This window comes from Squalius cephalus, assembly GCF_949319135.1.
Source record: "Squalius cephalus genome assembly, chromosome: 13".
Classification (NCBI taxonomy): Eukaryota; Metazoa; Chordata; class Actinopteri; order Cypriniformes; family Leuciscidae; genus Squalius; species Squalius cephalus.
Genome location: NC_137134.1, coordinates 25,682,704 through 25,699,085, shown reverse-complemented (window position 1 = coordinate 25,699,085; position 16,382 = coordinate 25,682,704). Strand labels below are relative to the sequence as shown.

Genomic DNA, 16,382 nt, shown 5'->3' with positions numbered 1-16,382 from the left:
AACGTGAGGCTTCTCCTTTATGTGAATGTAAGCTCACGCTAAATCTGCCCAATGGAGGCATCCGACCAGTGCGGAAGGTCTAAACGTGTTACTGTCCTTTTCTCGAGGCAAAGTATTTTTTGATTAAATGCAATACATTTGAATATGTATTCTCTCGTTATTTCATCTGACTCCATAAATGAAAAGGATGTTTGACTATTCCGTTTAACTCTTCAATGAAAATAATGTAAAATAATCAAATGTAACAATTTATTATGTCAGGTATATGTATAATGCCAATTTCATAATCAATTCAAAGATAATTGATACAAAACATCAAATACTCTGGAATAGAGAGAAGATGCAAATCCAACATACAACATACAGCTCTCACTCTCAGCCTCACGGGCCAATCTGAAATGCAGAAAAGGGCCCCGAACTTCCTGCTGCATTTCATTATATAGACAAACCTTTCACATGGAAACATGATTGACACCTTTTGGGGTTGTGTGACCATTTGCTTGAGAGACCACCTTCCTTTGTAAGTCAGTTATCCATAAACTCTTAAAAACTGATACCAAAATGATACCAAAATGATACCAAACATGAAAGATACTCTGTGCTAATCATTCACATTAAACTATACATTTTCTTGGGTGATTTACATGTGGTTTCAGCATGTGAGAGGGGGAGTGAGGAAGAGGGGGAGAGATGTGTTCGGAAATGAGACTTTGTCCCACAAATGGTGAGTTTAAATGCTAATTTCCAGAGAGGCCCTTTTGTAGGGTCTGGTCGCTGTTAGGGGTTAACAGTTTAGGACCCATGGACCAGATGTTTGAAAAGAAGACCCGGAGTCAGAATTATAAAAAAATTGAAGAAAAGTTTTACTGAAGATCAGTTTCATCAGCAGAAGTTCAGCTTCAAGACTCACACAGGAGTTCGTAGGCCGCCCCGCTTACAGTTACAAAGATCACAGCAGTTATACCATTTCCAAGGTCTAAGCTACGTCATTGCTTACAGGCAGAATGATTCTCATTGGCTAAGAAATTGATAAACATAGTAATTTTCCACACATATACAGATAGACTGAAGCATATCTCCATAGATTATGCCGCTGACACTCGGACCCTGAAGTCAGGCAAGTCGTGACCTTCCAGGTCGCAGATTTGGGTTGCTGGGTGCCAGCATGTCCCGAACAACAACTCAGTCAATCTCCAATAATGCCAGTGGTTCCTTAACCTGTAAGCAAGAAGACTAACACACACACCGACACACATCTTTTCCAAGGTTGGATTTGGCCAGGCTCTACCTATAAACAGGAGTCTGATCTCAAAACATCAAGATAATGCGTTATTTCTCAAGGAAGGATACATTTTAGTCTAAGTAAGGCTTTAACAAAGAAATGGTCCCTTAAACTATTGGCTTCAATGACCCCTATGTGTTTTAACATGTTGAAGACCTTTCTCAAACACAAAACCAGTCCCTATTTAATTTCTGGAAGCTGGGATAAATAGGCAAGCACTGTTACTGCATTCAAATATCAAATACAGACATTAAAGAATACATGAAAAGAACATTTCAGTGATAATACTGGTAACTTCTATAACAAAGTAAAATCTCCAGAGAAGTCATTCAACTCATTTGATATTTAGAAGGAAAAATATTGATTAATACCTTGATGATAATCACTCATTACATATGCATTGAAGCAGCAGTGGATTCCAATCCACCCCCTTCATCGCACTTCAAGCATTTCCTAATTCCTCAATTCTTACATGAACTTTTATGTGGTTCTTCTGGGATAATGCAAAAAAAGCACTGTCTTTGTCCAGAATGACAATGTGAGTTCTTACATGTGTGGCTTGTCTCTATTATGTTTTTTCCTGTGAATATTAAGGCGTCCTTTTTGTGTGAAACCTTTCCCACACTGATCACACGTGTGCGGTTTCTCTCCAGTGTGGATCATCTCATGTTCTTTCAGATTTCTTGAAGAACGGAATCTCTTGTCACAGTGTGAACACTTGTAAGGTTTTTCTCCAGTGTGAATTATCTGGTGCCGTTTCACTGCATGATCTGTAATAAAGGTCTTCCCACAATCAAAGCACACATGATTCTTCACACCACTGTGTATTTTCTGGTGTGCTTTTAAATTTCTCGGCTGACTAAAACTCTTTCCACAAACAGAACATACGTGAGGCTTCTCCTCTGTGTGAAGTTTCAAGTGGTTCTTCAGGGAAAATGATGAAAAATATGTTTTTCCACACTGATCACAGTAAAATGGTCTTTCTCCAGAGTGAGAAAACAGATGTGATTTAAAATTGATGGCTTGTGTGAAACTCTTCCCACACTGATCACATGTGTACGGCTTCTCTCCAGTGTGGATTCTCATGTGATACTCAAGGTTTCTTTTGTATATGTAACTCTTCCCACATTGATCACATGTGTGCAGCCTCTCTCTAGTGTGGCTTTTCATGTGTTCCTTAAGGTGTCCTTTTTGTGTGAAACTCTTCCCACACTGATCACATGTGTGTGGCTTCTCTCCAGTGTGGATTTTCATGTGATCATTAAGGTGATGTTTGTATGAGAAACTCTTCCCACACTGATCACATGTGTGTGGCTTCTCTCCAGTGTGGATTTTAATGTGATCATTAAGGTGCTCTTTTCGTGTGTAACTCTTCCCACACTGATCACATGTGTGTGGCCTCTGTCCAGTGTGGATTTTAATGTGATCATTAAGTTGATGTTTGTATGAGAAACTCTTTCCACACTGATCACATGTGTGTGGCTTCTCTCCAGTGTGGATTTTAATGTGATCATTAAGTTGATGTTTGTATGAGAAACTCTTCTCACACTGATCACATGTGTACAGCTTTTCTCCAGTGTGGATCTTCGTGTGTTTATCAAGGTTTCCTTTTCGTGTGAAACTCTCCCCACACTGATCACATGTGTACGGCTTCTCTCCAGTGTGGATCGTCATGTGAATTTGAAGACTTTTGTTGTTTGGGAATCTCTTTCCACAATGTAGGCAAGAATTTTTGGCACTACTCAAAGATTTTTCTCCAGTTTTGACATGATGTTGATTCTCCTCTCCTTTGCTCAGTGTTTCAATCTCCTTCTTCTGTTCCATTAAGTCTGAAATAATAATAAAAAGTTTGACATGTATATTGTTGTTGTTTAGTTATGAAGGTAAAATGATGCCATAAAGTATTGCATGCGCAGGGTAAGATTTGTGAAAGTGTACATAAGATTGCAAGCATAAATTAAATTTGCATGCGCAAGAGAAGATTTGTAAAGGTGTAAATCGCCTTTCAAGTGTAAGAAAAAAATATTTGCAGCATTTAACTGTTATTCGTAAGTGTAATTCATATATTGTGAAGCTGCAGCTTCATGCTAACGCAAAATAAATAGGATCTGTATTCCTCTGACTTCCATTTTTCCGCGCGAACACTTTTGGCACGGTTTTTGCGCTCAAATACGGCCAAAAGTATTGCAGGCCCGTGAACAGCAATTTGCGACCGAAAACAACAGAGTTAGGAACTGCGAAACAGATTCACTGCATAAAATCAAACTTTGTGTAAAAAATAAACTTTTGCAAATGTCTAAATGTGTGCATAGGGCAACAAAGTTCCTGAAATAACCCGATTTGTACACTTGCGTCTTTCTTTTACCTGCGCTTCCAGTTTTGGCACGATTCTCTCACTCATTGAGTTTTGCAAGCGCGAAGAGGAGGGCGGGTCCACTTTCTTCATGTAGCCAATCAGATGAGCTTCTCGCTGACTCTAGGTTTACTCTTATCTGATTGGTTCAATAAACACGCCAGTCACCAGAACACATATTTATCTTCATTTGGCTCAGAAACCTTCTGGTTGCCGAAATGGTACTTTTAATGCACACATACATGTTAAATAAATAGATAAACAAATAAAGAAACAAATAAGTCATGATTGATTAATAAGCTGTGCACCATTAGGATGATTAAAGCTGACTAACATTCATACTGAATTTCAAGCTGGTGTTAACGTTACTGGATTGAAATTTGATATATTATATAATCTGTTACACCACTGAGCAGATGTTAAACTTTACCATCAAAACATTTAATACCCATTCTTTATGTAATAATACAATTCTGATGCAGTGTTTTTCACATCATGTCTCTGTTCGTGGCATTTAACACTCAATTACATATTTTGAAATATTGTCTTGGTCGCACTGCCAATATTAATTCTGATTTAGTGATTACTTTCGTGTGACTGATCAAGCTATTATATGTAGCTAGTATAAATAACAAAATGCTTTCTTTGTGTCCAGATTTGACTGTAATGAAAAACTGATACTAAATCAACTTAAACTCAACTTTGACAAAAATTATGTCTGAATAAAAACCCAGCAACCAGGGAATATACAGCATCTTGATATGTTCATATATAGGGCTATACAGCCATCTAGTGGTTACACGATGGCATTGCAGGTGATAAATGGCGCATAATTTAGAGATGCTCTTTAACACACGAAAAAATATGATTGTAACATAATAGTGGAATCCCCCAATCAGTAGACAGGTGAAATTATGCATGCAGTAGTTCAGATACAAATTTTTTTTTAACACACCAGCTCGAAATTCAGTATGTAGCCTACTCATATAGTCATCCTAATGGTGCACAGCTTATTAATCAATCATGACTTATTTGTTTCTTTATTTGTTTATCTATTTATTTAACATTTATGTGTGCATTAAAAGTACCATTTCGGCAACCAAGGTTTCTGAGCCAAATGAAGATAAATATGTGTTCTGGTGACTGGCGTGTTTATTGAACCAATCAGATAAGAGTAAACCTAGAGTCAGCGAGAAGCTCATCTGATTGGCTACATGAAGAAAGTGGACCCGCCCTCCTCTTCGCGCTTGCAAAACTCAATGAGTGAGAGAATCGTGCCAAAACTGGAAGCGCAGGTAAAAGAAAGACGCAAGTGTACAAATCGGGTTATTTCAGGAACTTTGTTGCCCTATGCACACATTTAGACATTTGCAACAGTTTATTTTTTACACAAAGTTTGATTTTATGCAGTGAATCTGTTTCGCAGTTCCTAACTCTGTTGTTTTCGGTCGCAAATTGCTGTTCACGGGCCTGCAATACTTTTGGCCGTATTTGAGCGCAAAAACCGTGCCAAAAGTGTTCGCGCGGAAAAATGGAAGTCAGAGGAATACAGATCCTATTTATTTTGCGTTAGCATGAAGCTGCAGCTTCACAATATATGAATTACACTTACGAATAACAGTTAAATGCTGCAAATATTTTTTTCTTACACTTGAAAGGCGATTTACACCTTTACAAATCTTCTCTTGCGCATGCAAATTTAATTTACGCTTGCAATCTTATGTACACTTTCACAAATCTTACCCTGCGCATGCGATTCTTATGGCATCATTTTACCTTCATATTTAGTTCTTTCTTTTCAGGGAAATGACTTCAGAGATCTTTGAGTTTATTAATCAAACAAAGCCGAGTGCCTTTCTGTATAAACCAATGCGCGTGAACTCGACAATCGACTACTATGGACTTTGACCGAAAACAGGATGTAAATACAGGTATGTGCGCTGGCTGAAATAACATCATATTTATTAATATATTTCACATCTACTGCAGTCAGATTGACCCGAGTTCACTCCGAAGGAATCACTCACATGACCTGGGCACTTGTAAATGACACATCAAGGATGTTAAGAGGCTAAAAGCAGGTTTAAATATTGCCCCATTGAAGTCAATAGGGTGCAAATTTTAAAAATAGAATAACTCGGTGTAGGCAACACCGATTTTTGTCGTTGTTCTCTGTATTGACAGCACTCCAAATGTACAATAAAATGAGCTCAATGTTAAAATTGACCGGAGTTCTCCTTTAAGCCCCCAAAAGTCAGACCAAAGTCACTCACAGAGGAAAAAATAGTGTACAAATATATAGCTAAATTACTCATTATCTGAATAATAAAATCTTCAACAGTATCCGAAAAAAAAATAATGAGGAATGGAAGACTAACATAACACCAGAACACAACTACAATACAATGGTACGATGAATTTTGAATATCAAAATGAAATCAATTATATGTCATTGGAACTTTCCATGAATTGGGCACATTGATTTTCAAGTTCTTATATATAAAAAATAAATTATAGGCACAAATCCCATGTTTCCAACACAACCTCTCAGATATATTAGTTTTAACAAAAAAGCTTTTACACAAACTGTAGGTTTTTTTAATGCATTTATCAAAGCTGTTACCAAAATTTCAGAAAAATAACTTCTGGTTACTTATAACTTGTAAATTAAACAATGGAAAAACATTCACCAGTTAAATTAGGTTTTGCTTAATTTACACATTCAAAACTTTAGTAACACAGTTGCAAAAATTCTGAACCAGATGTAAAATAAATGTAAATAAAATAGCTCAGATAATATTTAGAAAAAACTTTTCACTTATAATTTTTTTTTTACAAAAGATTGCATGGATTTTTTCAGTTTCAGGCTCTAGATTTGACCCAGTTCAGTTTATCACGCTTGGAAGAGCCAGGACTTTTTTTTTAAATAACGCTGATTGTATTTGTCTGAAAGAGGAATGTCTTGTACACCTAGGATGGCTTCAGGGTGAGTAAATCATGGACTAATTTTCATTTTTGGATGAACTATCCCCTTAATCATTAATGATGGATCAAGAATAAACACCAACCTCTTTGTTCTTTAGTATCTTCATCTTTCTTTGTGCAGGGCTCTGGATCACTCATGTTCTCAATGTTCAGCTGTCTTCTTCACTTGATGGGAACATTCCAGCATTTATAGGCGAACTGCATGTGGGAGGAGCTTCACTGCTGAATTGCTGTGGGAGGAGCTTCGGGTTCTGTGGTAGGAACAGCAGATCTGCTAATATTTTTAAAACTGCATTACATTTTTTTGTTTATATTTTCATAGATGGATTGATAGTAACAAATTCATTCTATATATTTTTATTTTGTTTGTTGGTCGATTTAATATAAACTTTTTTATACTTTTATGTGTCATATGAACATATAAAAGAAATAGAAGAACCAAGTCTTCAAATTAGATAATTATTTAATTTCCAATTATAAAAATTATGTAATAAAACAGAATAATATAAAATAATTAAACAGAAGCATAAACTGTTTCATGCAAAACTGAATTTGTTTATCACAAAATATAATGAAAAAAAAAATGCCGTTAAGAGATTTATATCATGTAGATTTCAAAAATGGTAATGGTGTAGTTTGTTTCATCTGTTGAAACCTATGAAACAAGCTTAAAGTGGCGGTTTACAGTGACATTATGCAGATGATTAAATACATCAGCATAATGAATGACTTGAAAACAGAAACTGTTAACAGTGGCACTCCTTAAACAAGCTAGAGGACCATCAGCACAGATCTCACTTTACTGTTTGAGTTAGAAACATTACTTTGAGTCAAGAAAACTACTGAAAGTGTATAAAACTGCTCTATAATTTTATTGTTTCTTACAATTTGTGATGAATAAAAACAGCAATACATCAGAGCAAATACAAATCACACTCGTCTTTATACAGTTTTTCTGCTTCCTGTCTGTGTGTGAGACAATAAAAAAAAAAAAAAACAGTGTATGGTAGGCATATGTCAATGGGCCTGTTAACACCTGATCACTTTGTGCATTTTCTTTGAATGGATAGCTATCCGAATGTGTAAAGACCAGGTGTAAATACCCTCTGAAACACTTTTAAGACGGATTTAAATCCGATCACTCAGACCACATCAGGAAGTGGTCTGAGACTCATTCCAAATAAAACGAGACAAGTGTAAATGCATCTGGTTGTTGAAACCACATTTGTAAATTTTACTCCCAAAATCTAAAAAAATAAAATAAACGTGTGAGTATTAGACGACACGCTACTACAACACACATCAATGCAGATGTGTAGCCAACTATCTTTTCAGCAAGCTTTTAATAACCAGCCGCAATAACATTTTGTGGTTTTGTATGACTACAGTAAAAAAGATGTTTACGATTTCACCATGACTAATGAAAATGATTAAACATTGTTAATAAAAAAAATTCTGTTGACAAAAATATGAGAGAAAATGAAAATTGCTAATTATTAATAATGCATCATCAAAATATACGATTGTTTCAAATGACCCAATCATAGTCAATAATGTCATGATGAAGCTGAAGAGCAAAACTCAAGCACTTAGCAGATTAATTACCTCAACCAAATGCATCCTAGAGATTAATCAGACATCAATGTAATATTATAACTTACATCTGCACAAAATTATGTAAAAATGCATGTACAATTTACCAAGCAGTATATTGTTGTCAATTCTTTGTGCTTTAGCTTCCCATGTTACACACATTCAGCATGAGTTGCAGTGTTTTCAATTGCAGCAATTGATTTATGCTTTCTTTTTAGAGTATGCAGGTCCTCATGCCCACTCTAATTTAAGGGCTCCCTTTCGTGTGAAACTGATCCCACCCTGACCACTGTGGATTTTCAGGTGTCTGATCAGCCTTGATTATACTGGGAAACTGTTCCCGCAGTGATCACATGTGTGCGGATTCTCTCCAGTGTGGGTTTTCATATGAATCCTAGGTTTCCTTTATGTGTGAAACTCTTCCCACATTGATCACATTCACAAGTCTTCTCTCCGGTGTGGATCCTCACATGTGTTTTCAGTTCACCTGACCAAATGAATCTCTTGTCACAGTGTGAACACTCGTAAGGTTTTTCTCCAGTGCGAATTCTCTGGTGCTGTTTGAGTTCAACATTTCTAATAAAGGTCTTCCCACTATACACACATATAATCCTTCACACCGCGATGTATTTTCTGGTGTGATTTTAAATTACCCAGCCGCCTAAAACTCTTTCCACACAAAGAACATATGTGAGGCATCTCCTTTGTATGAACTTTCATGTGGCTCTTCAGGGCTGATGCAGAAATTAACAATTTTCCACACTGATCACAATAATATGGTCTTTCTCCTGAATGGCAACGTTGATGTAATTTAAGACTGTCTGAATATGCAAAACTCTTCTCGCACTGATCACATGTGTACAGCTTTTCTCCAGTGTGGATTCTCATGTGTTTCTTAAGGTTTCCTTTTCGTGCAAAACTCTTCCCGCACTGATCACATGCGTGCGGCTTCTCTCCAGTGTGGCTTTTCTTGTGTTCAGTAAGGGATCCTTTTTGCGTGAAACTCCTCCCACACTGATCACATGTGTGTGGCTTCTCTCCGGTGTGGATTTTTATGTGTTCAATAAGGGAACGTTTGTGTGTGAAACTCTTCCCACATTGATCACATGTGTGCACTTTCTCTCCAGTGTGGATTTGCTTGTGTCTCAAAAGACTTACTTTTTGTGTGAAACGATTCCCACACTGGTCACATTTGTACCGCTTCTTTCCAGTGTGAACTTTCTTGTGATGGTTACGACTTTTTTTGCATAACTTTTTTTTCTTCCCACAATGAGGGCTGGTGAAAGATTTTTTTGTCAAAAAATTCCTTGCTGTTTGTGAGGAACTCGAAATTTTTTCTCCATTTTTCTCATCATGATGTTCCTTCTCTTCACTCAGTTCTTCACTCTCCTTGTTCTCTTCCTTTAGGTCTAATAGAAAAGTAAAAACATTCATTTTCATCCATCCCTCCATTCTCCAAACCATTTTTTTAACATTGGTTAGTGGGAACAAATCCCATGTTTTTGTAGTGAGAGCTATTAAATTAAATTAAAAACTCCATCTAACATAAACTTAACACAAAACAAAAAATACAATGGGTGCATAATTTTACAATTAGAATTAGCATTGGAAGAGACATGATTCTACAAAGAGATCTCATGAGTATGCGTGTGCATTTCTATATAAAATGTGGTTCTACCACATGTACATTAACTTACATTTTCACACACACTGAAACAAAGAATATTGAGATGTATTGACACTGACAGCACTAAAACATAAATTATTATTATTTGCATGAACAAATTAGCAGATGTACAAATTCTTATTTATGAATATTACATTTTTGGCATTGGCACATTGATTCTATTGTATTTAATTCTCATATCAATGACGTTTTCAGTCGCATATATTAAATGGAGTTTAATATGAATTTCACTTTTAAGGATTGCATAATGTTAAACAAGACTAACACTCTAAAACCTTAAAATAACATTTCTGTAAATGTTTAACCATTATTTATCATGTAATATTTATTTCTATATTATTTATTTATGTTCTCAGTAAACATCAAATCCGGTATAGCCTACATTATGAATTAAAATTTGGTGCCTCAAGAAGCTTTACAACACACTTTACGGCAGTGATGCACTGTAAACCCGAATAAGTTGGCAAAACTCAATACATTTAAGGCAATCAATTACCTCAAAATATTCTTAACTTTGAAACTTGTATATCAGTTTCAAATATTCAAAGTTTAAGTAAGCTGAACTTGCAGATATTTATTCTTTACTCCTACATTTTGCTTGTTCTTTGCGAGTACATTAATACATACATTTAACTTAAAAATTTCATGTAACCTCAATGTGAAAATTTTTTTTTACACTTGAGTTTGTCTAAATTAAAAGAAATAATTTCATAAAACTCAAAACGATTAAACAGTTCAGTTTACTTAAAATATATCAATTTTGTGAACTTGAAAGAAAAAGAAAGTGCTGAATACTCATATAAGTTATTTTGACTGAACTAATTAGTTGAATTTAAGTTTGTCCTACTCAAACCAATTCATTATTTTGAGTGTTAGAGTTTACAGAAACGTTCATTGGCTCTCACCTACTTTGTAACAGATTGCACATTTCGCGTTTTGGTTGATGTATGTTTGAGAAATGTGCGCCTTCACAGAGTTAATCAGGATAAAATTTTCAACGATTAATAGCTTAAATTCTGCTCTGTGCCACATACAAAACTTAGAAAGGACTGCGTTGCAACATAATTTGGATTACTTTTGGAACCCCTTTTGATTTTTGCAATATATAAATTATTGTGGTGCTGTTATGTTTTCTTTATTACTGTACATATTTTTAAAGTCCCCTGTAGTAAATAATTGTATCCCTTAAAACTCATCTTTGGTCACCAAAATTACAAATTTAAATGTTTATACCTATGAAAAAAATAATCTGCATGCCTTAAAATAGCTTGAATGTAACTATACTCCATTGCTTCATTTAGTATGCACAAAACCACAAATATGCTAATTAGCTCCGCCTCCACTCACTCACACCAGCACAGAGATCCACTAGGTCAACTTAACTGTAGTTAAATACTGGTTCCGCCATGTATAATCCTGTTCACCATCTCAGAGTCATGCAGCTGCCTTCTAACAAGTGTTTACATTTAAATCTTGCCAAAATGTCCATATTGAATGTTTCCGCATCTATCCAAATGATTAAAAAAATGAATGTTTGTACCTTTAAATTAGACTTATTAATTCCTACATATTAACATTGAGACCAGGCTGGATTTTGACCCTTTCTACAAGTACGGTGGGAAGATAAGAAAATAATCAATAAAAAACATTGACTGCATTCATGTGTTCATGTGCAATTCAGTGTTACCAAAATTACTGTAAGAAAACACCTCCTATAACTATGATTAACTTATATAATTTAAGAAAGAAATTAGTTAAATAGTATCTATAAATTTATGCTAGAAAAAAAAAACTTATAAAAAGAAATGTAAAATAAACAGCTCAGATAAAAATTTGTCTAACCTCTTGCTGTTGACAATATGAACGTTTCTCAAACCCCCTTTCACTTAAAATTTATTGAAAACAAAAAGATCCAGATTGTTCCCTGTCCTGATTGTTGTTGGCTACCTTAATAATATATGTTACAGCTTGTGTGACTGCTTTAAGTTTTATAATCTTAATGTTCTTCAGCATCATTAATAAAGAATCAAGAATAAACACCAACCTCTTTGTTTTTCAGTATCTCTAGGTTTCATTCTGCAGGATTCTGGATCACACCTGATGTTGTCGCTGTTCTACTTCACTTGAAGAGTGAAGACTGATGAAAATCTTCCAGCATTTATTGGTAAATTCTTGTGCAGGGAGCTTCACTGGTGAATTGTTTTAGGGGGAGAATTGCTGGAGGAGCAAATGCTTAACGCTCATTGCATCATTAAGTAGCAATTCACAGGTGATCTGAAAACATCAGCAAAATGAATGAGGTGAAACCAAGAAATGAAATGAAATGTTGAGGCATTACAGTAGCTGTTAAGAGTGACACATAACAACAGATCGTCCATCCATTGAATGAGCGTGTATGCCGGGTCAGCCAATCTGGGATGTCCGTTAAAATTAACTTTTGCAAATAACAATCGCGGTCCTGGACAGTGAGTGACCTTGCACATTAAGATAAAATCGGATTTCCTCCAGTCATTGTCAAAAAACAAGCTAACAAAACTTGCAAATTACGTTAGTGAAGCGGCCATAGGGATCATTCTGCCTCCACCTAAGCTCCGCCCACAAAAAAATGCCACCATGTTTACCAACTGAAAAGGGGTCTATTCTAGCGTTTAATTCTGAGGACTTGTTTGTCTGGTCTTGTCTATATAGGCGGCGCTAGGGAGGGGCGAGCAGGTGCTTCAGCACCCCCAAAAATAATTTCTGGAAGCAATTATATTCAGGCTGTATTCTATGGAAGCCCTGAAACACATTTTGAAGAAAAAAAAAAAAAGAAAACTCATCTTGTTATTTCGAGATATTAAGTCGTTATACATAGTTCCCACAGGCCAATTAATGTCACGTGACCTCCCCGGAGACGCCATCTTTGAGGGCAAAAGCTGCTGTGTTTACAATGTTTTACCATACTGTCTATGAGTTTTACAAGCAAATTTCGAATATTTCTTTCCATTTATAATGTTACGAAAATCATGAAGAGACAAAGTGACAGAGATTATAAAGAGACTCTATTAACACAAGACAAAGAGAGGTGCAATGCGAAAATTTCAGTCATAAATGGTGTGGATCCGTATGCGCTAACAAAGGAAGCACTGAGCACTGATTATGCAGCTTTGCCTCAGATACAGTATTATCATGTGTGCCATTATCTGGTATTGGCTAAGAGTTTTAATATATGTGAGCAATTCCGAGCCTGGAAATATGTGCATGAATACGAATATACACGGTATGAAAATAAATAAAACTCGCGTGCAAATTAATTAATGTAATGCGGAACTACTTTATACGCGGGTTCTTTAGGGACATAATCTGAGATTGCCGTGCTGGAATGTGTGCGTGTGAGTGTGTGTGTGTGTGTGTGTGTGAGAGAGAGTGAGAGAGTCGCGGGCGCGATCGAACAGTGGAAACAATGTTGTTTTTGTATGTTTTTAATATCTCGTCATTTTGTTCATACAGGACATAATTCAAACTGCAAAGTGTTAACTTCTATTTGTGTACACTCGCAATAAAAAACAACAAATTCTTGCGTGTTTTGAGGGAGTTTCTTTCCTGTTTATCCTCGCCAGCCATAACCTCCGTCGTTGTTCTGACAAAAGCTTAGTCTTCTCACATTCATGAAGTCTAATGACGGGTATACTGTAAAATCCAAATTTAACTGAACCTCCGACACGATTTAAACATCCACTGACCCAGCAGGAGATCACCATTTTCACTTTTTATCACGAAATTAACTCGCTTCAGCTTCTTCTACTATTGTTCTGCCCACAGAAATGGCGCCGGGTCGGCAAATGCTAAAAAACTCAATTTAACTGAACCTCTGGCACGATTGGAACATCCATTGACCCAGCAGGAGATGACCATTTTCACTTTTTAATCACAAAATTTCCGTTTCAGCTTCTTCTTCTCATGTTCTGCATTGTAAGAATGTTGTGTTCTGCCCTCAAAAATGGTGCCGGGTCGGCAAATGCCCGTATGTTGTGACGTCATGTGGGAACTATGAATTTCAACATATCTTGTTATTTCCAAATAAGAAGTCGTTATTTCACCATAATAAGTCATTTCGACATAATATATGTTATTTCGACATAATAAGGGCACATTCTAATCTGCATTAAGCCACATTAAGTGTTCTTATAATGGTTTTCTATGGGAGGAAAATGCTTAACGTGTAATTAAACGTTGCGTTCATATTCTGGGCTCATCTGATTTTTTGTACATCATAGCCTACTTTATTATTGTCGTATCATAATGATTAATAAATGCACGCACAATTATCCGTGAACTTTATTTGAACAAATGCCTTTCAACTTGTGTGTGCAAAATTCTGAATTAATGTGCAGCAATTTGTACAAATAGAGAGTACAGGGGCCCCATGACAAAAAAAATCTAATTGGGCCCCCTCTGCGCAGCTGTTGTCACCACATCTCTAGGACCTAACTGTCCCATCAAAAGCATAACATAACTCTAATCAAAAGCTTGCAACTGTCTTGCTTCTTGTAGTTCAATACTAGTACTAGCACAATATTTACTAAAAGCCACCATAAAAATGTCATTAAGGCAGCCCTTTACAGTTTCAAATGTATTTTTATTGTAAAATTAATGACAGATTTAAAAAACAAACTAACAAAAAAAACGAAATATATATTAACTTTTTAATCAAAATAAATTAACATCATAATCTCAAAACAATGAAAACAGCAGATTTTTTTTTTTGCCAACAACAAAATAAAGTTGACGAGTAAAACGTAATTTCCACATCAGGGTTATTATAGTGCTACAAAACTGATCAAGTGATCACTAAATCAATAGGTTTTGAGGTTTGGAATGATGGGGATAATAAAGTCTGTATCTATAGATGTCATTTAACAGCCAAAATTCAGTCTAAATGAACGCATCAAACTGGATTCTTGTAAAATGGTCTGTAACTTACATGCAGGTTGAGGTAAGCTACTCTTAACTGTTTCTAACTGCATCCAGTACAGACAGGAGGTTTTTTTTTTTTTTTTTTTTTTTTTTTTACGTCATAATGGTCATTATGTGAGAAAATAATTTGTCAATAATACATATTTCATTTACTTTTTTGTTATGGTAAAAAGAGCAAGAGACAGTCAGAGAACCCCACTCAAGACTCCCTGGAATGATGCTAAAGTCATTAACACAGTGTTGCTCACTCACCTTCTTCACTGGGACTGCGAGGGGTGCAGTTATGGGGAGACTCGTCTGTTGTTAAGTCTGCTAAAAGGGGCATGGACAATGATTTAATATTAATATCTTGCTAAACGTTTCACTGCACTGATTAAATGTTAAAGAAATGCAGGCTAACACTAGCCTGCAGCTAGCTAGCTTATTTCACATGGACAACTCACAGACTAAAGGCTACCCACCTTTCTTGGGGAAAAACTGGGTTACAGATTGACACCCTTTCTTTTGTCTTCCCTCTCTCTTTTTTCTCTTTCCTTTTTTGAAAAACAGATTTTCTTTTAACAATGCAGCATTGTGGTCTCTGTGTTTCTGGCGCATCGACTGACTGACTGACTGACTGACTGACTGTCTGCCTGTCTGCAAAAGACCGCGCACGCTAAGGCAGGACCAAACCATTTCATTCAGATACAGGGGGGTGATCGGTCAATATGAATGTTAACTTTTTGGTCAATGGGGATATTTAACTTGTATGCCAAAATAAGTAAAAGACATCATTCATTTTATTATTTTTTTAAATATACTCAACGATGATGGTTTATATAGTTTATAATATAACACAATTTTTAAATTAGTTTTTACTTATTTGTTGGGGCCCCTGTCAGTCAGGGGCCCTTGGAATTGTCCTAACTTTTCCCCCCTTATATGATGCCCATGAGAGAGTCTATAGGCCTACTATACTGTTATAGCCATTAAAAAAGCGCATTTAGTTTCATATTTGTTAAAATGTTATTTTTTTCCATCTATGTTGATTATGAAAAGTGAACAGCACGAGTAAGATAGGATGCGCAATATATCGAGAGACATGGAGTGGGTCAGACATGATTTTGACCACTTCATTAAGTTTTGTTTTGTAGAAAGCCTTTCTTTAAAGTGAATTCCGTTTTGGATAAATTGTATCTTAATTTTAATCAATTTTTCATCAACCATTGCCTGGATTGAATAAATAAGAAGCAAATATAGCAGACAATATAAGTGCCCGCGCAGTCACTTGCATTGCACGTTAACTGGAGCGCATCTCATCCTAACTGAAAGTCATATGCCTCATAGACATGAGAAATACATCAAATACACAAAGTTTGAAATGTCTTTAAACGAAATAATTCAAAACGAAAAGAAATAGGCTACTCTCTGATTAAGTAATCCATTATGTGCATTTCGCGTTCACTACGAATATGGCGATCATCAACTTCATCTTTGCAGCCTGACACATAAAACACTAGTTTATTAATAAAAATCAATGCACGGGT

The 16,382-nt window shown here is 35.8% G+C and overlaps 1 protein-coding gene across 2 annotated transcripts in view; it reads right to left on the bottom strand.

The window, feature by feature from the left end:
* LOC307169752 (uncharacterized protein) overlaps nucleotides 1–15,479 on the bottom strand; it is a 34,758-nt gene extending 19,279 nt beyond the window's left edge. The window contains exons 1-2 of one of the 2 annotated variants that reach the window (XM_079890542.1): nucleotides 15,318–15,479; nucleotides 15,109–15,168 (exon numbers count right to left, since the gene is read on the bottom strand). In XM_079890542.1, the coding sequence (XP_079746668.1) occupies nucleotides 15,109–15,168; nucleotides 15,318–15,453 (196 nt within the window). In that variant the 5' untranslated portion in view covers nucleotides 15,454–15,479. The remainder of the gene's footprint in view (nucleotides 1–15,108; nucleotides 15,169–15,317) is intronic. The other variant, XM_079890543.1, reaches the window with a different exon arrangement.
* Nucleotides 15,480–16,382: the final 903 nt, after the last annotated feature.